Source organism: Oryctolagus cuniculus, chromosome 13, assembly GCF_964237555.1.
Source record: "Oryctolagus cuniculus chromosome 13, mOryCun1.1, whole genome shotgun sequence".
Classification (NCBI taxonomy): domain Eukaryota; kingdom Metazoa; phylum Chordata; class Mammalia; order Lagomorpha; family Leporidae; genus Oryctolagus; species Oryctolagus cuniculus.
In genome coordinates this window covers 18,496,361-18,519,647 of record NC_091444.1, presented here as the reverse complement: position 1 = coordinate 18,519,647, position 23,287 = coordinate 18,496,361, and the positions used below count along the sequence as shown (strand labels likewise).

The 23,287-nt window shown below is 52.9% G+C and overlaps 1 protein-coding gene across 6 annotated transcripts in view; it reads left to right on the top strand.

Moving 5' to 3' along the window:
• KDM5B (lysine demethylase 5B) overlaps positions 1-20,227 on the top strand; it is a 77,541-nt gene extending 57,314 nt beyond the window's left edge. For 5 of the 6 annotated variants that reach the window (XM_002717590.5, XM_051821109.2, XM_051821110.2 and 2 more), the window contains exons 13-27: positions 1,299-1,418; positions 2,205-2,399; positions 4,479-4,660; positions 4,762-4,886; positions 5,596-5,746; positions 5,842-5,956; positions 6,324-6,679; positions 7,599-7,737; positions 11,413-11,592; positions 12,190-12,348; positions 14,313-14,777; positions 15,877-15,988; positions 17,036-17,190; positions 17,940-18,260; positions 18,705-20,227. In XM_002717590.5, coding sequence (XP_002717636.2) covers positions 1,299-1,418; positions 2,205-2,399; positions 4,479-4,660; positions 4,762-4,886; positions 5,596-5,746; positions 5,842-5,956; positions 6,324-6,679; positions 7,599-7,737; positions 11,413-11,592; positions 12,190-12,348; positions 14,313-14,777; positions 15,877-15,988; positions 17,036-17,190; positions 17,940-18,260; positions 18,705-18,842 — 2,913 coding nt within the window. In that variant the 3' untranslated portion in view covers positions 18,843-20,227. The remainder of the gene's footprint in view (positions 1-1,298; positions 1,419-2,204; positions 2,400-4,478; positions 4,661-4,761; positions 4,887-5,595; positions 5,747-5,841; positions 5,957-6,323; positions 6,680-7,598; positions 7,738-11,412; positions 11,593-12,189; positions 12,349-14,312; positions 14,778-15,876; positions 15,989-17,035; positions 17,191-17,939; positions 18,261-18,704) is intronic. The other variant, XM_008268570.4, reaches the window with a different exon arrangement.
• Positions 20,228-23,287: the final 3,060 nt, after the last annotated feature.

The following is a 23,287-nucleotide window of genomic DNA, read 5'->3' as shown; positions in this document are numbered from 1 at the left end:
TCTCCCACATGGGTGCAGGGCCCAAGGACTCAGACCATCTTCCGCTGCTTTCTCAGGCACATTAGCAGAGAAGTGGATCAGCATTGGAGCGGCTGGGACTTGAACTGGCACCAGTATGGATGCCAGTCCTGCAAGCAGTGACTTTACCCGCTACGCTACAGTGCCAGCCCCAAAGCGAATTCTTGATTTTCATGTGACCTAAATTTTTTTATTTTGGATCCACAGGATAGTCAGTGGGGACAAAGAGGAAGGACTTTTCTTTGAGGGGTCATAAATTACGCATGGACCATAGCTTAGAAATAATGATTGAACCAGAGTACCACGTCTCCTTGTTGGGATCTTCCCCATTGATTTTTCTCTTCCTGTTGGTTGGTCTTCCCAGTTTGCCAAGGAACTTGCTATAAATGAGACTTAACTCTGATTCTTTAATAATTGAGCAAACTATGTAACAGGAGATTCTAGATCAACAGAGATGATTGAATGAACTCCTTCTGTACCCAGGGACTCAGAATTTATAAAGGCATGATGTTTGTGCAAATAATGGAAGGGCACGGTGGTCTGTGGTGTGACAGTGGTGTCAGCTGGAGCATTTGGTCTGTTAAGAGTCAGAAAGGGCTCATCAATGAGGTGGCATCTGCAGGTCTACAGGAGGAGCTGAGTGCAATGATAAGTTATCACGTGGGTTTAGCAGGGAGTTGGGGATGCAGGAAGTAGTTTAGGGAGAAGGGATTGTGCATCTGGGATGGGTGATTGTCTTTAACTTTGTGCAGTATCAGAACCTTGAAGGGCCTGTTACCCAACAGTTTCATGGGGCTTGCCCCCGGCACTCTCGAGTTCTCTGGTTCTGGGTGAGGCTTGAATCTGCATTTTCAACAAGTCCCTCGCTGCTGCTGCTGTGGTGAACCACTGACGCAGGGAGGCAGGCGCTGGGCAGGCTGGGACAGGAAGCTGGGGCAGTCTCCGTGCTTGTGGGGTGCAGGCAGAGAGGAATGATGGAAGCTAAATCTGAGGTCCAGATCAGGAGTTCTGTGTAAGATTCTTGAAGTAAAGCAAGATTTCTTTCATTGGCATCAGGAGGGAATGGTATTACATTAGGGTCTTTCATAGTTGCTGCTGTGTTTTGCTAAGTGGTTGGTGTAAGCCCTGCTGTCCGTGTGAGGCACTGCTCCCTCGTGTGGCAGGAATTAGTGCCTGCAGTAGAAGCTGCTGTCTGAAAAATCATCAATACCAAGTCCCTGTTGTCTTTAGTGGGATGCCACCATCCAAGAACCTCAAAAATGTCAATCTCTTCTTTCTAGGTTTACCGAACTAATCAGTGTGCTGGGGAGTTTGTGATCACCTTTCCAAGAGCCTACCATAGTGGTTTTAACCAAGGCTTCAACTTTGCGGAGGCTGTAAACTTCTGCACCGTTGATTGGGTATGTAATCATGGCTGAGTGAGGGTTTCCAGATGTGGACGGGGTGCCGAGTGCACTCAAAAGCACCAGTGTAGTCGCTTCAACCCATGGCTGCCGCGCCGGCCCACCTGCAGGGCTGTTTGACAGTCTGCCGTGTGGGCGCTGGCCCCGCCCTGGCAGCACGCACACACTAAGCACCCTGCTGAGGTGGGCCGCCCCTCCCCGGCGTGGTGAGCCTTTCTTCATGGAGCGAGGCTGCTGATGGCCTCTGGCTGAAGCTCAGGGTCTCTCTGCAGTGGTAACTGATCCAGGGCAGGACGCCGCATTGTGTGGCACCTGTTCTCATGATCTACAGCTCGGCTGTCGGACGGCTGTCGTCGTGTCGTTTGGTTTCAGTTAGTTAAAAAGTTCGATTTTGACATTGCTCTTGTTTTTCACTTGCCTGGAGAGACCTGTCAGGATTGAGTGTGTGTGCTGTTAAGGCTGATAGATTCTAAGTTCGTGATAGTGCGTTTTACAGTTGTTTCAGGAAATGTGCAAATGCAGTTTCCAAACAGATGCCACACTGGTGTGGACACTAACACATTGTTACAGCACTGATTTTTACCTGAGTGACCTAATCTGTCGTATCTTTGCAGGGTAAGATAATAAGGCCTGGACTTAGCTGGGATTCTGGCATTCTGATTTTAGGGTTGATAAATAAGTGCTACCATGGAGTGTGATATTTGGTAGTTCAGTGGTACAACCCATAAGTCTTTGCAAGTGGAGGAAAGATGAACTGATGTTTCCTTCTGTCTTTTGCCCCAGCTCCCGCTAGGCCGGCAGTGCGTGGAGCATTACCGCCTGCTTCACCGTTACTGCGTGTTCTCCCACGATGAGATGATTTGCAAGATGGCTTCCAAGGCGGATGTACTGGACGTGGTAGTGGCTTCAACTGTTCAGAAGGACATGGCCATCATGATCGAGGATGAGAAGGCTCTGAGGGAAACTGTCCGTAAATTGGTAAGATTTTTGGAAATCCAATTTCGTGTCATTGGGTATTACATAATAAAGTTGTTATGCACCTTAGTGTCATCATTTCCTAATGTATGTAATTCCCTTCATGGCCATTCTGGTGGGTGTATAATAATCTTATAGTAGTTTTAATTTTCATTGACTATCTAAATTATCTGCCACCTGAACCTGTTTTCCATGAAATGTCTGTTCCAATGCTTTGCCTTTAAAAAAAAAAAAAAAAAAAAAAAAAAACAAGTCCTTAGGGACTGGTGCTGTGGTACAACAGACTAAAGGCCTGGTCTGCAGCGTCCACATCCCATCTGGGCACCAGTTCTAGTCCTGGCTGCTCCACTTCTGATCCAGCTCTCTACTGTGGCCTGGGAAAGCAGTAGAAGATGGCCCAAGTCATTGGGCCCCTGTACCCGCATGGGAGACCTGGAAGAAGTTCCTGGCTCCTGGCTTCAGATCAGTTCAGCTCTGGCCATTGCAGTCATTTGGGGAGTGAACCAGCAGATGGAAGACTTCGTCTCTACCTCTGTGTAACTCTGTCTTTCAAATAAAATAAATCTTAAAAAAACAAAATGTATTTATTTGAAAGCCAGAGCTACAGAGAGATATGGTGAGACAGGGAGAGAGAGATCGATCTTCCATTCACTGGTTCACTCCCCAAATGGTCACAACAGCTGGGACTGGAACAGGTTGAAGTTAGGAGCCTGGAGCCTGAGCTCCATCTGGGTCTCCCATTTGGGTGGCAGAGGCCCAAGCACTTGAGCCATCTTCTGCTTTCCCGGGCACATCAGCAGGGAGCACAGCGGCCAGGACTTGAACCAGCTCTCCAGTACGGGTTGCTGGCGTCACTGGTGGTGGCTTAGCCTGTTGTACCATAGCATCAGCCCCTCGAAGGTTTTAAAAAAAAAAAAAAATCTGATTCCATTTTATGGAACGTTTTGAATTACTCTTGGACATACCTCTAGAATCTAGAGTGTTGCTCTCTGGAGCCCGCCTTCCCTGTGTCTCACAGGTGGGAACAGCTGTGCCCAGGAAGCTTCAGTGGCTTTCATCAGGAACAGGCGCTCATTTTAGAAGAAGGATAACCAGATGTGGAATTCACAGATGAAAATTGGGTATAAACTGCTTGAGTCACTCCCAGCTAAAATCTCTGGAGTTAGTCCTTAATCTCACTTTAAACAGGAATTCCAAATATCTCCATTCCATCAAGGCCTTGTGTTCAGTTGTAAATGAAAGCCACACTCCACTCATGGGTGTTTCCTTACTCTTGTCTGTAACTGTCACACGTGAAAAGGTTAAAACACAGTGCTTCATGGCGGATTTGATTAGGACCAGCATTCCCAGGGCTGGATTTGGATCCGGTTCCAGACCAGGAGAAAAGGCAGTACCAGTTTGGTTTTGAATGACGAAGGAATATCCCACAGGGGTCCAATGGTGCAAAGTATGATTGAAATGTTTCCTCACAGCGTTTCGTTTAGGAAATCCTTCTTGCGACTTGAGGCTTTGCTAGTGCAGAAATGCCCTAACCGACTCAGATGACAGCCCTTCAGCAAACTTGTGCAACAGGCTGAGACCCTGCTCCATCGCATTGTTTATGCATGTGGTCTTCTGGCTGCCTGTCTTCCTCCTCATTTTTGTACTTTTTCATAGTTTCTCCAGCAGCGTCCCTCAAGCCCTACATAGTATTTCCTTGGAAGTCAAAAGCATGTACATTCCCTTTGATCTGTACCCAGAATACAGAGATGGCAGATGGCTGGCTTGCAGTGGGATAGACAACTAACCTCGGTCGTCCAAGAGTCCTCTTAGCTGTTGTCATACTCAGACCAAAATGGCCAAACATAAAGCCCACCCTACCTTGTCTAAAAAGGGATTCTCCCTACGTGAGTGAAGTCTACTCACTTGCTTCTGTTTGCTGGGTCATTGTTACTTTGTGTCCTACACATCTGTAATCATGCATCTCTACTTGGGTTAAGTTGTTTTTTTTTTTTTTTTTTTTAATTCACCTCCTGCAAGCTTGTCTTGGGGCTGGGAGTTTTACTGTTCTTTAGAAGCCTCTTAAAGTAACCTTTATTCTAGGGAGTGATCGATTCAGAAAGAATGGATTTTGAGCTGTTGCCAGATGATGAGCGTCAGTGTGTAAAATGTAAAACTACATGCTTCATGTCTGCCATCTCCTGTTCTTGTAAACCTGGCCTGCTCGTGTGCTTGCACCACGTCAAGGAGTTGTGTTCCTGTCCTCCTCATAAGTACAAGTTGCGGTGAGTAGGAAGAATGATTTCACAGTGGCGCTGCTGTTCTAGGCCTGGAACGTGAGGTGGGGTACGTCTCTCTGAAAGCTAAGCCTGGGATTCTGTTCCAGATATAGATACACTCTGGATGACCTCTACCCCATGATGAATGCACTGAAGCTTCGAGCAGAGTCTTACAATGAGTGGGCCTTAACTGTGAATGAAGCTTTGGAGGCAAAAATCAACAAGAAGAAAAGTAGGTGGTGCAGAAAGTGTGACTTGGGGGTCAGCAGTTGAAGCTGATTGGGATGTCGCCAGCTATCAGCAGAATGGACTACGTGAAGCCAGCCTGGCCTTAACCTTGGCTAACCCTTCCTTGCAGCTCGGCAGAGAAGGTTTTAGACCAGAAGTGGAGGAGGCAAAACCTCGCATTTCATGTAGAACCTTAGAAAATTAAAAAAAAAAAAAAAAAATTACGTCTTAATGAAAAAGACAGCATGACATGCTAGTTAATCACTTTTGAATTCCAAAATTAAAGTCCTTGTACTGTACTTAGTACCTTTGAAAGTCACTGCTTTTCTTCCCATCTCTTTTGCCTGTCTCTCAGGGGAAGAGAACAGTGTCACTTCCTTGAGCACACTGACCACTTGCCGACTACAGAATAAAATCCAGGGGAAGAAGTGGGCACGCCCCCATAAGATCACGTGGACTTTGTCTTGACAAATCAATCTTTTTCCTGATTTTATGTCTCTTAAAACAAGCTGTATCTTAACATTTCCATAGTGAAGAATAATTCTGTATCCTTGTTTATAAAACTTGGTGCCCGGCCGTCCCCCAGGGAGGCAAATGGACACATTTGATGTAAGACGTTTTATAGATGAGAACTGAGAAAGGCACTTGTAAATATCGTACCGGTGAGGACAGACAACCATCGCAGGGAAGGTGACTTTCTCCTTTATCCTTAGGCCTTGTGAGCTTTAAGGCTTTAATTGAGGAATCCGAGATGAAGAAGTTCCCGGACAATGACCTCTTGCGCCACCTCCGTCTGGTCACGCAGGACGCAGAGAAGTGCGCCTCTGTGGCGCAGCAGCTGCTCACTGGCAAGAGGCAGACGAGGTGCGTGGCTGGTGGTGCATCCTGGGAGCCTGTGTGACTGCGGCCTGGAACCTGTGGACAGGGATTTCTCAGGACTTTGGCCTTTGTCTTTGTAGATACAGATCTGGAGGAGGAAAATCCCAGAATCAGTTGACGGTGAATGAGCTCCGCCAGTTTGTGACGCAGTTGTATGCACTTCCGTGCGTCCTCAGCCAGACACCGTTGCTAAAGGTAACAGGAGCCTGGGGGAGAACTGAGGAAGCTGTGCTGTGTAATGGACCTTGATGGACGTTATTAGAAGTAGGCTTCTCTAGTGGCTAATGCACACGTTTATTAACAAATTTTTTATAACACTGAGGATGTGTGTGCAGGTTGTAATTGGCTCACGGAGGAGAAAGTTGGCCATTTTTACTTTGAGAGTGACTACCAGTCAGTCTCAGTTGGAGTGAGGCCTGTTGACGGCTGTTGTTTCAGCTCTCAGTTGCCAGTGGGTGACATGATTGGCTCATTGCTACTGAAGTGCAGTGGGACAGTAGAGGAGCACTTTAAAATAGGAGTTTAAGATTCTGAGCTACTGAAGTGACTTCCGTTTTTGCAGGATCTCTTGGATCGGGTGGAAGACTTCCAACAGCACAGCCAGAAGCTGCTCTCTGAGGAAATGCCTAGTGCCGCGGAGCTGCAGGACCTGCTGGACGTCAGCTTTGAGTTTGACGTTGAGCTTCCGCAGCTTGCTGAGATGCGTGTCCGGCTGGAGCAGGCCCGCTGGCTAGAAGAGGTGCAGCAAGCTTGCCTCGACCCCGGCTCCCTTACTCTAGATGATATGAGACGGCTCATAGACCTGGGGGTGGGGCTGGCCCCGTATTCGGCAGTGGAGAAAGCGATGGCCCGGCTGCAGGAACTGCTCACGGTGTCGGAGCACTGGGATGACAAGGCCAAGAGTCTCCTCAAGGCCAGGTAAGAAAGCAGACACACGTTGCTCCCTGGGGAGGGTGGGTGACGTTTCCCGCCGTGAACAGGTGGAACTCTTCAAACCAAGTTAATAAGAAGCCTGGGAGACACCTGGAAGTTAGCCCGCAGCCGTCCGCAGAGGGGAGGCAGCTGCAGGTGTTTTCTCACCACAGACAGTGCTGTCTGTCTAGGCTGCTGCTGAGCCCCTCAGGACCCCTTGCTGTGTCTGAGCTGACCAGGCTCAGGCTATCCGAGGGAGAGGAGGGTGAAGCCCTCCCTGACGCTTGCTTTCTGTCTGACAAGGCTGTGTTGCTCTGGGGGTAACTTGCAGGTCAGAGGCGTTCTTTTCTAGTCCTCAGATCGAGTGGAAGGATGTGAAAGTTTTTAGCACTTGGCTTTGACTATATTAATAACCTGGAGAATTTGAATTGTTTTGAGAAACTGTAAGTCCTGACAATATATCTACTAGCTTAACACAGAGGAAGCAATCCCTCAGAACCCTAGATTCCTCCTCCCAGTGGGCTTTGCCTGCTGGTTTACTACTCTGATGCTTACAACAGCCAGGTCTGGCTCAGGCCCAAGCCACTAGCCTCTTCCCATATGGGTAGCAAGGTCCCAACTTCTCGAGTCATCACCTACTGCTTCCCGGAGTGTGTTAGCAGGAAGCTGGAGCAGAACCAGGACTCTAACCCAGGTCCTCAAATACGGATGCAGGTGTGCCAGGGGCGTCCTAAGCGGTCTGAAATCCTCACCCTGATGCTGTTGCATCTTACTCAGACATTCGAAACTAGCTATCTAGTCACATGGACTTGCCATACTGGATTTCCTTTGAAGTGTTTTTTTTTTTTTTTTCCTGTTTTGGTAACTGTTAGAAAAATGAACCATCACATAAAATAATTCTTTGTGTTTCATTTCATTTTTGTAGACCGCGGCATTCGCTAAACAGCCTTGCCACAGCAGTCAAGGAGATTGAGGAGATCCCTGCCTATCTGCCCAATGGGGCAGCTCTGAAAGACTCAGTGCAGAGAGCCAGAGACTGGCTTCAGGACGTAGAGGCCTTGCAGGTTGGTTTTGCCCTGTAAGCTGTAAAAGGATGTAATATGTCAGATCTATCTCACTGCACAGACTCAGTGTTGGAGGGTTGACCAGATTATTAGTTGTATTCAGCCTTTTTGGATGTACTTAGCCAGCTATTGTCTCAACCAGGTTGCTTGAAAGCATTTGGAGCTTATACAACTCAGTCAGCTATTTGTGGGACCTGGGGAGTCTTCCATAGCAAACTTGAACTTGGTTGCTATTTGAGGGCAAGGTAAAGATGAAGCTCTGTGAGAAAGTGCAGTAGCCTCTTGATGGCTTATCTGCAACGTTGCAGCAATCAGAAGTAGCAGGTTCAGTGAACCCAGTTATGTGACTGTGGCCAAACTGCACCCCAAGGTACAGGCTTATCACCGTGACTTAACAGATAGACCCTCCCAAACCCGCAGATAACGAAACTTACCAAGTATCAGAGTAATTATGGAAAGTAACTGTCACCAAGTATTTGTGGCCATGTGCTAGTTGATGGACTTACTGATCTTCATGTAAGCATAAAGTTGTATTTACTTGTAGATTATTACTGTGGAGAAAGAATGCTTCTATACTTTGCCCAGTTTTTAGCTGGATGACTTAGTTAAAAAAAGTGGTCGGCGGGGCGCTCCTTTATTATGAAGGAGAGCAGTCTTCCTTTATAAACTTTGATCATTCTAAACTAATAGGTCTCGGGACCTAGTGAGACAAAGAGACTCAAGTTCTGTTTTTGTTGAAGTCCTCAAATTCTGGGAGTAAAATCTGATCTGGCATTCTGAACATGTATTTTAAGTGGCTAATCGGCCAGCTGCTAACAAGAAATACCAAACAGGACAATTCTAGACACGTGTTTCCAACACAACATCTGGGCATCTGTTGTAGTTAATAGGGAAAAGAAGATAGATTGTTTTGAGACGATTACATAATTTAAGGCCAGCGAGAGAAGAAAAGGATGTGTTTGTTGTGTACATGAACTTCCTGACGGCTGTGGCTGGTGCCTGGGTCTGACAGTACTAGGCCCAGTCATCGTGCTGACCTCACTACCTGATCGGTAGCTCCGTGCAGAAAGGACACAGCAGTGAGTGAAATGAGAGCCAGGCCGTGTTCCTGGGTGGGTCTGTCCCTCCGTACGTCACGTGCTGCTGCTTGTGTTCGCAGCACTGCCTGCAAGGGTGCACGCAGCTCTTTCCTGCACGCATCTCTACAGAGAGATGTGACTAACAACAAGGAACCACTTTATAGTTGGTAGGTCATTTATTTTCTTTCTCTTAAATTTATTTATTTATTTTGAAAGAGTTATAGAGAGAGGGAGAGACAGAGGTCTTTCTCAGATGGCTACAGCATCCAGTGGTGGCCAGGTCAAAGCCAGGAGCTTTATTTATCCAGGTCTCCCACATGGGTGACAGGGGCCCATACACTTGGGCCATCCTCCGATGCTCCAGGCACGTTAGCGAAGAGCTGGACTGGAAGTAGAGCAGCCAGGACCCAAACTGGGGCTCAAGGGATACTGGCATTGCAGGCGGCAGCGGAAGTGGCTGCGCCACAGTGCTGGTCCTGGATCGTTTATTTTCAAGTATCCAGTATTATGGTTTACAGGTAGGAAGTTACTCTACATATTTCCAAATCGGATATCATAGGAATAGCATGTAATTTATGAGTCCACATTTTTAAGTAATTTTTAAAAGCTTATTTTCAGGGACTGGTATTGTGTCACTGTGGACTGGTGTTGTGTCACTGACATCGCATATCAAGTTCAAGTCCAGCTGATCTATTTCTGATCCAGCTCCCTGCTAATGTAGTGGATGATGACCTAAGTACTTGGGGTCCACCACCCACATGGGAGACCCAGGTGGAGTTTCTGGCTCCTCTTTTGTGGGCTGCTCCAGCCCCTGCCATTGCTGCCATTTGGGGAGTGAGCTAGTGCATGGAAGATCTCTCTCTCTCTCTCTCGCTCTCTCTCTCTCTCTTTCTCTCTCTCTGTAAATCTTTCAAATAAATCCTTTAAAAAAGAATTTGTAAAAAACAAAACAGCAGAGAAGTAGAGCCAGAATACATAGAGAGCGCCGACATCTGCTGGTTCACTCTACAAATGCCCACAACAGCCAGGGCTGGGCCAGACCGAACCAGGAGTGCGTTTCTCAGTCGGGGCCTCCTGCATGGGTGGCAAGTAGACAAGCATCTGTGCTGGCACCTGCCTCCCAGGGGCCACGTCACCAGGCGCTGGATCGGAATCACAGCCAGACTCGGACTCAGGCCGGCCAGTGTGGGATTCAGGGCTCTCAGGTGGTGTCTTCAGTCACTATGCCACACACTGTCCATCAGAACCTCTTTGCCCTAACAGTTTGACTCCATAAGAGTGCATGTGAAAGGCTGTGGATTATCAGTCTACTCCTGTCTTCCTTTGTTGTCCCAGAAGTGTCCTTTCTGGCAAGTTGTCTGATTCAGGACCTGATGTGTGTTGCACCTGATCGGTGTATGTTTGTTTTCATCTTGTAAATTTCTCCCTGTCCCTTCTTTTCCATGTTACTGTCCAGGACAGCTATCCCATGGCACGCTGGGCCTCAGAATGGCCTGTCCTTCCCTCCTATGGAGTCCCGTCAGATGCCAGGGCCCAGCTAGACAGGAGCAGCTCCCATGCATCTCCACCTCACAGCGTGCTTTGATTCTCCAGGCTGCCTGTCTCCCTCAAAGTGTGGTTCCTGGAGCAGCAGCAGAAGCATCACCAGGGAGTTTGTTAGAAATGCACATTCATGGATCCTGCTCTCCCTACGGAGTCAGAATATCTGGGAATAGAATTCAGGAAGCTGCTGAATTAGATAAGCTTTCCAAGTGACACTGATCAGTGCTAAAGTTTGAGAACCCCAGGGCTTTCTCAAACACATACTTCAGTTTTCTGAGTAATTTATACTGAGCTACCTGAACTCATCAGCAGTGACTGGATTGGAGTTCGATACTATTATTTTATTTATGCCAGAATGACAGCCTTAAGTTATTACGGATCTTTATTTCCCTTGAATATTTTTCCTGACTATTCATAGGAACCAGTGTGATGGGTGAACTTTTAGAAAGGCACAAACAGAGGGCCGGTGCTGTGGCGTAGCAGGTAAAGCCACTGCCTGCAGTGTCAGCATCCCATATGGGCGCCAGTTAGAGTCTCAGCTGCTCCACTTCTGGTGCAAGCTCCCTGCTGTGGCCTGGGAAAGCAGTGGAGGATGGCCCAGGTCTTTGGGACCCTGCACCCATTTGGGAGACCCAGAAGAAGCTCCCGACTCCTGACTTTGGATCAGCCCAGCTCCAGCCATTGTGACCATTTAGGGAGTGAACCAGTGGATGGAGGACCTCTCTTTCTCTGCCTCTACCCCTTCCTCTGTGTAATTCTGCTCTTCAAATAAAAAAATGAATAAATTTTTTTTAAAGAAGGGCATTAACAGAGCAGAGAGATCAAGGTGTTTTCCAGGCACATCTGTGTCCTTGGAGCCTAGCGCAGACTTGGTTCTCTAGGTGTGAGGTGAGAGAAGAGTGTCACTTGCCCTCCCCAGTTGGTGAGTTGGCCCATATTGTTAACAGCTGTGTTTAGTATGCTGCCATCATGGAGTAATCTGAATTGTGCTTTTGCCATTTTGTGTGGAAGCATTGGTTTTCTGAATGACTGCTATTTTTTTCTGACTTCTTAGGCTGGAGGACGTGTGCCAGTGTTAGACACACTCCTAGAGCTTGTCACCAGAGGACGGTCGATCCCTGTGCATCTGAATTCTCTGCCGAGACTGGAATCACTGGTAGCTGAGGTCCAAGCTTGGAAAGAATGTGCCGCCAACACATTCTTGACTGAGAATTCACCATATTCTCTCCTAGAGGTAAATCTGCAGCCAGCTCAGGGCGGGCACTTAGTTTCTGCTGGGTAAAACGTGAAGTCCATCGTGTACAAAGTCGCCGTCACTGATTGATGCGTGTTCTCCAAGCGGTGTCCCAGTCAGTCAGGGTGCTGTGAAAGCAGCCTTTAAATGCTCCCTGGCTACTTCTAGGACGACACTGTCGTCCGATGTCTGACGAAGTCTGTGTTTGCTGCTGGGCAAGTGCTTTCTCTGTGGTTGACGTTGTACTTGCGCACACTTCACCCTGGATTTGCAAGCCTGACGAATGGTCTCATGTGCCTTTGTCAAGTGCATTAGCTGCACTTTCTGTACTTCCCGTAAGCCGACAGTTGGCCATTGCGACTGGAGTCACTGGGTGTATGTTGTGTTTGTGGAATCAGTCTCCTGTGAGCCTGCCTGCCTCAGTCTTCTTCCCCTTCCTGTAGAGGGAGTCTTCCTGCCCCAGGGCTGCTTGTCCCCGGACACATGTTAGACACCAAGAAGGAGCCCACCCTCCCAATGCTTAGGCCTTCATTCTGGGACTTCCCAATGCTTTATCTGAAATCCATCTTACCAGGGGTCTGCTCTGTCCTGCATTAGGTGCTGTGTCCTCGATGTGATATTGGCCTTGTGGGATTGAAGAGGAAGCAGAGGAAGTTCAAGGAGCCCTTGCTGAGTGGGAAGAAGAGAAGCACCAAACTAGAGAGCCTGAGCGACCTGGAGAGAGCCTTGACTGAGAGCAGAGAGACCGCCTCGGCTGTGCGTACCAGGGTTTTTCCTTCTCCTTTCTCTGGTGTTGGGGCACTAATTTCTAATCCCTTTCAGTTTATAGGAACGTGGGCAAGGCAGGTTGAATAACTTCAAGGTGCTCTCTGAAATTTCTCAATATCACATGCTGCGTAGAGCTTCAGAACTGGCTACGCCACAATGCTGGCCCCGCCCCGCACTTAATAAACATCGTTGACTCAAGGATAATTCTTTAAGGAGGTGAAAAACGTCTAGAGATAGAAGAAGTGAACATTTTTGGGATAAAAAAGCAGCTACAAGGCCAGCGTTGTGGCATGGTGGGTAAAGCCGCCGCCTGCGATGCTGGTATCCCATATGCACCAGCACGAGTTCCAGCAGCTCCACTTCTGATCACACTCTTTGCTAATGTGCTGGGAAAGCAACAGAGCACGTGGGCCCTGCACCCACATGGGAGACCCAGAAGCTGCTCTGGCTCCTGACTTCAGACTGGCGCAGCTCTGGCCATTGCGGCCATGTGGGGAGTGAACCAGCAGATGGAAGAGCTCGCTCGCTCTCTCTCGCTCTCTCTCTCTGCCTTTCGAATACATAAATAAATCTTAAAAAAAAAAAAAAAAAAAAGGCAGTGTGATTTTAGCAGAGAGCGAGTGCTACTGTCTGCTGGTTCACTCCCTGAATGCATAACCAGGGCTGGGCCAGGATGAAGCTGGGAACCAGGAGCTCAGTCCAGGTCTCACATGTGGGCAGCAACAACCCCACTACTTAAACCATCACCACCGCCTCCTGGGGCGAGTGTGCTAGGAAGCTGGGGTTCCGAGTGGAGCCCTTACTGGAACCCAGGCACTCCTGGAGGGGATACAGGTGTCCAGTCGGCAGCTTAACTACTAGGCCAGATGCCCCTGATCGGGTTGCTTTTGATAGCAGGAAGCATTGTCCTTTCTTGAGGAATACAGCTCTGCGTTACCTGGCAGCAGGGATGTGTTCTGTGTCTCTGTGTGGACCTCACAGAGGCTGCTGGCACATCGCCGGGCTGTTGTCGCAACGCAGCCCTTTGTTGGCCTGTGCCCTGGAAATAGAACATGCCTGTTTGGAACTTTGCACATGACAGCTCTCTAGTGTGTGGGCCCCTGGCTGAGAACCTCCCATGTGTTTATACTGATGGATGGAAAACTCTAGTCATCCATCCATTGCTTCCATCTCTAAGCTATGGGAAGGTCTGGTCATCACATGAGCTGCGTACATTGGGCTGTATACTGTATCTCTCTACAAAAAAGCAGCTCTGTAATACACGAAAGATTTGCTGCCTGATTACTTTTAGGTCTTTTTGCTTTTCTCCTAATCCCTCATTCATACATTTCCTCCCTTGAACCAAGAGAGACCATGGAGAGCTTGTTTTGGCCTTTTGGCCATGATGAATCATGAGTCCAAGGGTGGGCAGACGTGATAATTGGAGACACAAATCTATAGCAGATCAACAAATGAAGGACTCAGGAATAGAACTGACACCACAGCTTGTGACTTTTGTTTATAGATTATTTTCTCTCTAAAAGATTGGTTTGTTTGAAAGGCAGAGAGCAACAGAGAGGGAGAGACAGAGATCTTCCATCTGCTGGCTCACCCTGCAAATGGCTGCAACAGCCAAGGCTGGGCCAGGCCAAAGCCAGGAGCCAGGAAATCTGTCCTGGTCTCACATGCGCAGTGTGGGCCCCCAGTTTGGGCCCTGTCTTCTACTTCATGCTGGTCTCTTAGATGTGTAGTGTGGGCCCCCAGTTTTGGGCCCTACCTTCTACTTCATGCTGGTCTCTGACAAGTGTGGTGTGGGCATCTGATTTTGGGCCTCAGTGGAATGCGGAGCTCCGGTCACTCAGCAAGCTTAGTGTGAGGCACAGCCAGGATTCGAGTGCAGATCTGAGTCCGCCCCTCACCCCTGGGCCCTGGGTTCCCTGTTGACGTCATCCTAGGTGTTCGCTCCTTTCCAGATGGCCGCGCTCGGGGAAGCTCGCCTGCGGGAGATGGAAGCCTTGCAGTCTCTCCGGCTCGCCAACGAGGGGAAGTTGCTGTCGCCTGTCCAAGACGTGGAGATGAAAGTGTGCCTGTGTCAGAAGGGCCCGGCCGCCCCCATGATCCAGTGTGAACTCTGCAGGGGCGCTTTCCACACTGGCTGCGTGGCGGTGCCCAGTGTGTCACAAGGCCCCCAGATCTGGCTTTGCCCCCACTGTCGGCGGTCGGAGAAGCCTCCCTTGGAGAAGATCCTGCCCCTGCTGGCCTCCCTGCAGCGCATCCGCGTGCGCCTTCCCGAGGGGGACGCGCTGCGCTACATGATCGAGAGGACCGTGGACTGGCAGCACAGAGCCCAGCAGCTGCTCTCAGCGCAGGACCGGGTGGGCCCAGGACTGTTGCACAGACGGCCGGCCTCGGCGGGGCAGGCGGCGGAGGCCAGCAAGGTGAGTCTCCTCAACTCTGCCTCACTCGCTCCTGCAACTGCAGCTCGGGTGTGCAGTGCCGCTGTCCCCAGCGCCCCACTTCCAAGGTCCCACGTGGTGCCGCGCTGCTCGAGGTGGCTGCGCTCCTGTAAGCAGTGTCCCCCTTTCCTGCACGGAGGATGTTCCGTCTGCTTGTGCTTGCCACACGCGTGCACAGGCACTTGAAAATGTTTGCTGGCTGCAGCCTTCCCCTCCCTCCTCGTGTATGCACTGAGGAGGAGGAGAACGCTCTCTGCCTTCTGCATCTTCTGCGCCGTGAGGAAGAATGGTAGCGTTTGTGTGCCGTGTCGTCCGGAAGGGCTGTGGGTTTCTCGCCCCTGGCCTGTGCCGGAAGCCAGCGTCCCGCCCACCGCTGGCCTAGGAGCTTCACGTTGTCTTCCACAGGTGGCAGCTGGGCTAGAATGTGGAGGGATCAGGAAAGTGGAATCAGGAGGGCTTGCTCTGCCATGGATCGCGTGAATTAGATGAGCTCAGCATTCAGATAGGGGCACGAGATGTTCTCGGTCATGTGTATCCCCGGGATTTAATGTCCTGTTTCTGCCGAGGTGTCTGAGTGCGTGCCTGGTCCACAGCAGGTGGTGAATTCGCCACATTCCCTGCATGGACGAGCTGTGGCTGTCGGGGGCCTGCAGTGGGTCCTCTGTGTTCTTACCCAGGATGTGCTGGGAGTTTCCCTTTGAGAATAAAGGGGAAAGGCCGTGATTGAAGCACCGGGGAAGGGGGGAGGAGGTGTGAGTGTTTGCTGACAGGTCTTCGTTTGGTTCCCTCGGAGGGGACCTGCCTGTTCCCTGTGTTGTTGTCTTCAGTAAGGCCCAGAGACTCATGGATCTGCTCCACACAGAGAAGACGGCCTGCTCCCAGTGTCCTTGCCCTTCTGGAGTCAGTAAAACCAGGAAGATTAAAGGTTTTGTCTTAAGGGGAGACAGGTGGTGATGTGGCCGATTTTAAGGCACCAAGAGACTGCTTCTAGTTTGGGGAAATCCAGCTGTTCTTCCTTGTTGCCTGCCTTAGCCCAGGCTGCTCTGTGGGAACAGTGGTAACCGGTGTCTTCCTCCCCCAGGTGCCTCAGCCTCCCGGCACTGCGTCCCTTTCCTCGCCCGGTGACTGGGATAACAGGACCTCGTATTCACACTGTCCCTTCTCCACTGGACAGAGTTGTGTCCCTCTCCATGGTTTGTATTTTATTAGGATTATTTTGAGGGCTGGGTAGTAACAGGTCATCTTGTACTAGGTTTTTGTTACAGATGATGAGGTACCAAGAAAAGGCCTTTATCCTGAGGTTGGTGTTGTGGTGCTGCAGCTTAAACTGCCGCTTGCCACACCTGTGTACCACATCAGAGTTCCGCTTCAAGTTCTGGCAGCCCCACTCCCAATTCAGCTGCTTGCTAATGTGCGGGGGGGGGGGGGGGGGGGGGCAGTAGGTGACGGCCAGAGTCCTGGAGTCCCTGCCCCACTCGTGGGACATCCCAAAGGAGTTCCTGGCTCCTGGCTCCTGGCTCCTGGCTTTCGCCTGGTCCAAGCCAGGCTGTTGTAGCCATTTGGGAGTGTGAACCAGCTGATGGAAGACATCTGTGGTCTTCTCTCTCTCTCTTTCACCCTGCCTTGCAAATAAATAAGTACATATTTGAAAGTGCTGGGGGGTGGAGGAGGCTTTATCCTCATGTAGGGTATGAGTGTGCTGCATGGAGAGAGAGATCAGACTGAGAGACTTAGCAGTGCAAGCACACAGGAAGGTTCGTGCCCACTGCTTCCAGGGAGCCGGATCCACCCTTTGCCAGCTGATGATAGAACACCAGGCTGCCAAGTGGGGCTCCTGAGGGAGGCTTCATCACTTTGGAGATAATCTGTGTTTAAAACCTGCTTGTTTCCTGAGCGACTCCCATGAGTTGTGTCTGGCACTTCAGCCGGAGTCCGATTCCTGGACAGGCCGTCCCCGTGTGTGGCCGAGCGCCGTGGGCCACTCGGAGCCCGCGCGCCTGGGCCGCAGCTCGATCCTGTGCTTTGTTGGAAAGGCCACCAGGGCAGAGGCGTGGCCTGGGCTGCAGTGGGCAGTTAGTTAGCGGCAGTGCCTGGCTTGGGTTCCGCCCGGGACAGTGTGGCCGAGGCACAGTAAGTGAGCCTAACGGCCTGGGAACGCAGGTGAGGAGGGGGCGGTCTTTTGCTTTCCGGAGCACACGGGAGGCCCTTTGTTCTCACTGGCTTGGTCTGCTCCTCCACAGGCCTCAGTCCAGAAGTGAACGAACTGTTAATGGAAGCCCAGTTGCTGCAAGTGTCCCTTCCTGAAATTCAGGAACTTTACCAGACCTTACTCGCACAGCCAAGCCCCACGCAGCCGAGCGACCGGAGCTCCCCGGCGCGGCCCGGCAGTGAGAAGGTGGGTGTCGGCGGGCCCCTCTCTTTTCCCTGTCCCAGAAGAGCATCCAGCCTGTGTTCCTCCCGGCCGCCGGGGTGGAAGGTGCTGGAGGTGTCAGTTTGGGCTCCGAGCTGGGTTTGGGTCCTGTTTGAAGCCACCGAGTGACAGGGTGGTGGGTTGGTCTGTACCTCGGGGTGCTTCTCGTGGCTCCCCACGGTGCTAGTGGGACAAGAGGCTGACAAGGCGGTGCAAGCCGAGCAGGCCTTCCGTGCCCAAGAGTCACTTAACAACCACTCTCCACTCCGAGGATGTCCTGTTGGGGTGCCGACTGCTCTACCGAACGCCCTGTGGCAGCGTAGTAAGCTTCCTGCTGCCCGTCCCTCCCGGGGCTGGCACTTGTCAGGCCCCTGAGAACGTGGTGAGGGTGGAAAGCCGCCAGGCGGATCCAAGCCGCATGAGGAAAGGCGATCACTAGCCAGAGCCCCGTGGGCCGCTGTGTGGTGTCATCCAGTGCCTCTGCTGCCATGAGGGTTGGGGGTGTCTCCCCAAGTGGGACCGCGGCCGTGTGGCGCCTCAGCAGCCCGCAGGGTGCAGGACGGCTCAGGCGCTGGTCGGTCACTGTCGGCCTTGGCGGGCACCCGTGCGTCCCCGGTGCCGGCTGGCAGCTGTCTGGGGAGAAGGAAGCGAGGCCGCCTCACCCCGCTTGTCCTGTGGGACTTGGGGTGGGTGCAGGGTCGCGTGTGGTTGACCTTGGCCTGTCTCCCACCCAGAAGGACTGCTGCCGGGGCAAGCGCGACGCAGGCAGCAGTGTGGAGAGGAAGCTCAAGAGACGCCTGGACAGAGACGGCCTCGCCGGCGAGCGGTGGGACCGAGTGAAAAAAACGCGGACACCCAGGAAGAAGAAAATCAAACTGAGCCACCCCAAGGACACGAGTGATCTCAAGTTAGAGAGGGAGCGTGGCTACGAGTCGGCCCGTTCTGCCGAAAGCCACTCGCTGCCCTCGGACGCCTCCTACTCGGAGCAGGAGGACTCCGAGGACGAGGACGCCCTGTGCCCGGCCGCCAGCTGCCTGCAGCCGGAAGGAGACGAGGTCAGTGCGGTGCGCGCCGCGGAGGCCGCGCCTCCCCTTAGCTCCGCCTCCCCGTAAGCTAGACCTCGCCGCCCGCGCCGCTGCTCCGCCGCTCCGAGCCGACCCGGCGGCTCGCTCGGTCCTCCCCCACTGCTCTCTCTGCTCCTCCATCGCTCCTGGGGCTCCTCCCTTTCTTGAAGAAACTCTCGTTCCTCCCTTTTTTTCCTCCTCTCGCTCCTCCGGCTGTCACCGTCCTGGCGCTAAGCAGGTGGGGGGGTGCTGCTGTCGTGCCCTGGGCGTGGCCTGGCCCGGAGCAGGCCCGGCTTGGAGAGTGACTGATGTGGTCGCACTCGTGTGGCTTAGCTGTTCAGCCAGCGGTCCCAGCGCTGGGGCCGCGGCCCGAGGACCTGAGGCTGGCCTGCCCGATGTCGAGCCGCGTTTTTTCTCCCTGCTCTTTGTAACCAGGTGGACTGGGTCCAGTGTGATGGCAGCTGCGATCAGTGGTTTCACCAGGTCTGTGTTGGTGTCTCTCCAGAGATGGCAGAGAAGGAGGACTACATCTGTGTGCGCTGTGCCGGGGAGGACGCTCCGAGCCGCAAGTGACACACAGACCCCCCGCCCAGTGTCAATCAGGACTCCCACCGGGAAGATTTCTTGAAATCTCAGCAGAGTGCAGGACTGGTATCGGGCCAGCCTGTAAACGGTGCTATTTCTATTCCTTACGGGATCATTTTTCCAGAACTCTTTGAAAAAAAGAAAAAACAACTAAAAAAATTTTTTGACACTTTTTGTATTTTTTTCCTTAAGAGCTGTTTGTGGTTGTTGGGGTGTGAGGTGCTGTTTTCCGCAGGGGCCACCGGCCAGGACGGCACTGGCGCGCGCCTTCTCACGCACGGCACTGGCGTCTCCGCTCTGCCGCGACGCCCCGGCCAGGAGTGCGCGCGCTGTGCAGGAGGCACCAGGAACTCCAGTGAATCCTCGCCGAGGACCCTCCCTCTCCCCGTTCCTCTGGCACCATGTGGGGGACTTTTCCGTTTCCACTTCGGGGTTTCTGTTTGGTTGTTGCTTTCTTTATCGATACAGTTTTCTTTTCCTGGTAGTCTAGGTTTATTTATCTGAGCAATAACTTCTATGTTGGTTTCAGTGGCTGGAATTAAAACAGAACAAAACAAACTGCTGCCCAGTGTGTTGGTGCTTTAGCATTGCCGGACGCACGGTCACACGGCTGGGCTCTGGTGTCAGCAACGACCCGGCCACGGGGAGGAGGCACCGCCTTGGCCGTGCTCGGCTTCCTCTCGCCCCGGCCTCCCTCCCGTGTTTTTGGGAGCTTGTTTCAAACGCGGTTTCTGTTGTGGAATAAATCCTTGCTCCTCATCTAACACTCACGCTGGCTGTGCAGAGCCCAGCGCCTCTCCCCGTGTGTCCTGCACCCTGCACCGGGCCTGGGCCTCCAGCCCCCACGGACACAGCCCCTTAGCCTTCAAGGACAGAACCTGTCTTCAAAGCCATGCTCCTCTCCCCGTCTTCTCAGAAGGCCAGCAAATCACTCCAGTCCTCGGCTGCGCTCTCCGTGCAGACGATGCCTTTATTCCGCCCCGGACTGGGGCTGGGAGTCGGAAGGAAAGAGAGGAGGTGGCCCTGGCCAAGGGCCGGATCAGTGCAGGCTTGGAGGGGAGCTTGTGGTTCCAGCCTCCCACCTCCTCTCTGGTCCCTGCGGCTCCAGCCAGCCCCCAGCTGCCCTCCCCTGGCCTCTGATCTGCAGTGGGGGTGGCGCTTCCGGGAGTAGAACACACTCTTGCGTTACTTTCCTTGTTGTGTTGCTAATACCTGTTTCCCCCGCATTCTATAGCCATAAACCTGAAGATGGGTAGAACTAGTGGATCTTTACAGCCGCAGCCGCAGCAGCAGCAGCAGTTTGTGATGTAGCCAAGATTTCAATGTACACCCCCTTTTATGCAATTCATATGATTAAATTTCTTTAAGAACGACTTGTAGTTGTCTGCAGTTTTCCTGCAGGTGTTGTGCTGTGTCTCCTTGTCTGATGGGGCTTATGGGGCAGAGAGGAATGGCCTGGAGCATTCGTGGTGTGGCCTTTTCAGGAGTCACACTCTGAGAGCCCACCTGGCCTGGGCACAGGATGCCGGCTGGCGGGTCCTCGCTGCCCGCCCCCACTGGTGGCCTGCACCTGGGGGTTGTGCACCCCCCTTACTCCTTGGTCCTTGGTGTCTGCCAGGGACCCCTCCCTTGCCCACTGAGGTGACCCTGGAGGTGGAGTGGCCGGTCCGCTGCGCCATGTTGAACTCACAGCAGTGAACAGCAGAGCCCCCCCACCCCCAAGCCTTCGGACACTGCACACACACACAGGTGCGGTTTCCGCCTTGTGCTGGGCTCCCAGAACGCCTGCCCACGGATACTGTGGAGGCTGCGTCTCGGTGCACGTTAGCCGTGACGCCCACGGGACCGACAACAGCTGTGGCAGACTCCACGCTCCAGCTTGGTGCTTGTGTGGCTGTGTGAGTTGGGGGTCGGGGACTGAGGTGAGGGCCTGAGCCAGGAGGGGCGAGTGGGCGGACCCCAGGGCTACTGCCTTGGGTGCTGAGGGGCAGAGGAGGAGCGCCCGCCTCAGCCCGCGGCCATGGTCCCCTGCTTGGTTCTTCCTTCGGATGAGGTGTGGGGCATTTGCTAGGTACAGCTGTCCGCCAGGAGAGGCAGCAGGCACCCTGGCTCAGCGTCCTGGGAGATGCTTAACACAGGTGCCCGCTGGGCGCGGTGGTTGTCCACACCTGAATCCTGGCTGCACTGGGCTGGGCAGAGCTTAAGAACATGAGAACATGTTCCAAAGCCCTGGGTCTGGCCTTTGGGCAGGAGTGTCCAGGGTGCACGGAGTTTGCCATTAGACCCACTAGAAAAAGCAACGTGTCCCTGTGGGTGCTGGTGGGGGGGTGAGCCTGAGAGCCGAGCAGTGCCCCACAGGAGGGCAGAACACGGCTGTCTCGCTCACCTCTCACCAGCCCAGCCTCAGGCCACCACCCAGGTGTGGTCTTTTTCCTTAAAGATTTTTTGTTTATGTATTTGGAAGACAGACCTTCCCTTCGCTAGTCACTGCAGCAGCACAGACCGGGAGCCAGGACTCCAGCTGGTTCTCCCACGTGGCTCGCAGTGTTGGGCTGGTGTTAGCTGGGGGGTCCCGAGGCCTGGTTCCGGCTTGGGGCAGGTGTCCCGGGCTCTGTGCTGGCCGGGGTTCTTGCCACATGGCACAGCCTGGAGTGGACAGCACGTGGTGTCTCAACAGGACCTAGAAGTGGGCAGGTGTTTTCAGGGCCACTGCCTGTTAGGGGTTAAGCCAGAGCCCGGCCTCTGCAGAAACTGTCTCTTCTTGGCACCACGCAGCCTGGCCTGGGGGGACCAGACCTGGGGGTGGGGTCAGGGTCACAGCTGCACCCCCTCGGGAGGCATTCAGGAGCCTTGCAGCAGGCAGGTTGTGCACAGCTGTGGGGACCCGGGCTCCCCGGGAGGAGCGTGAAGTCAGCCCGCTGTGAAGCCGTCTCCGGCATAAAGCAGTAGTGTGTGAGATGTGTGTCTGCCTTCCCCTGCCAAGTGTTCACGCACGGAGGCGTCGGGGCGGGGACGAGGGCTGGGGTGCATTGTTTCCAGGGTGACCTGCCTGGCAGTGAGAGATGATGGGTGCTGAGGTCAGCTGCTCTGGTCCAGGTGAGTGGAGACCCAAGAACCATTTCTGCTGCCCTTGGTGGCAACACACGCTTCTGAGGAAGGAAAAGGGGTTTGGTGCATTTAAAAGCAACGCCCACGACATGCACACGCGTGGCGCACTGGCTGCCTCTCTCAGCTGGGACTTTTTCCTGGGCTGCAAAGCTGCAGGAGCGACAAAGCCCCTTCTGCGCATGGCGGGGCCTGGCAGCTTAACGGTTAACAGTGATGCGGAAAAGCCGTCTAATTTGAATCTGAACCTGAATCATAAAGACATAATTAAACGGCACTGTTCACATTGGGCTGCCTGAAAATGGGCAAAGAATTTAGACATCCTGGAGGGATTTTATTTTTAAGATTTGTTTATTGGAAACACAAGAGTTACAGAGAAAGTTTCCACTCGCTAGTTCATTCCCCAAGTGGCCGCAACAACTGGGGCTGGGAGTCCATCAGGGTCTCCACGTGGGTGCAGGGTCCCAGCACTTGGACCACAGTCTCCACTGCTTTCCCAGGCCATAGCAGAGAGCCGGATCAGAAGAGGAGCAACCGGGACCAGAACCGGCGCCCACGCAGGATGGCGGCGTCCCAGTCCCATGGCTTACCCTGGTACACCGCAGCTCCTGCCCCTGAAGGATTTGATTTAGAATTCTAGGTGGTTACCCATCTTTGCACCTGTGTCGTTGGTGTAACAGAACGAGCTGACGTGTGTGAGTAGGAGCAAGCACCGCGGGGCCGAGCCGGCCAGGGCCGCCAGGAGGACCGTTACTGGTGCTGCTCTTCCATGCTGAGTGGCCATTGCTCCTTAGAGCGACCCCCGTAGGGGGCGCTAGCAAGGGTCCCTATTTCACAGGTGTGGAAGCTGGTGAGATGTGGCCAGGGTGGGCTCGGGAATCGGAGGAGACTGACCGAGGCCTTCACCACAGCATGAAGAGGAGCCTGCTGCGCTGATCGCTTCGCCAGGTCTTGTCCAGGGGCTTCCATGGGTTTCAACCGCTGAGCCCGGGAAGCCGCTCTGCTTGCCCGGTGAGTTTCCACGGGCGGCATCCGCACGCAGGATCTGAGCGGCCGCTGGACCTGCAGCAACGCTGCCTGCCATTCCAGGCTTGGCCACCAGGTGGCACCAGAAACCCCATGAATCCATCCTCTGGCCGCGTTGATGCCGGTTTGTCCTGTTAGCTTGACCAGAAGGAGGGGACAAAGCGCCGCGAGCCGAGGCGATCTCTTCAGACGGCAGGGCAGTGAGGCTCAGCCCTTTCCAGCAGAGAAGGCCTTTGGGTCTTGCCCATCACCTTCCCCCAGCTTCCGCCTTTGAATAGATTTATTTCTAGATCGGGGCACCT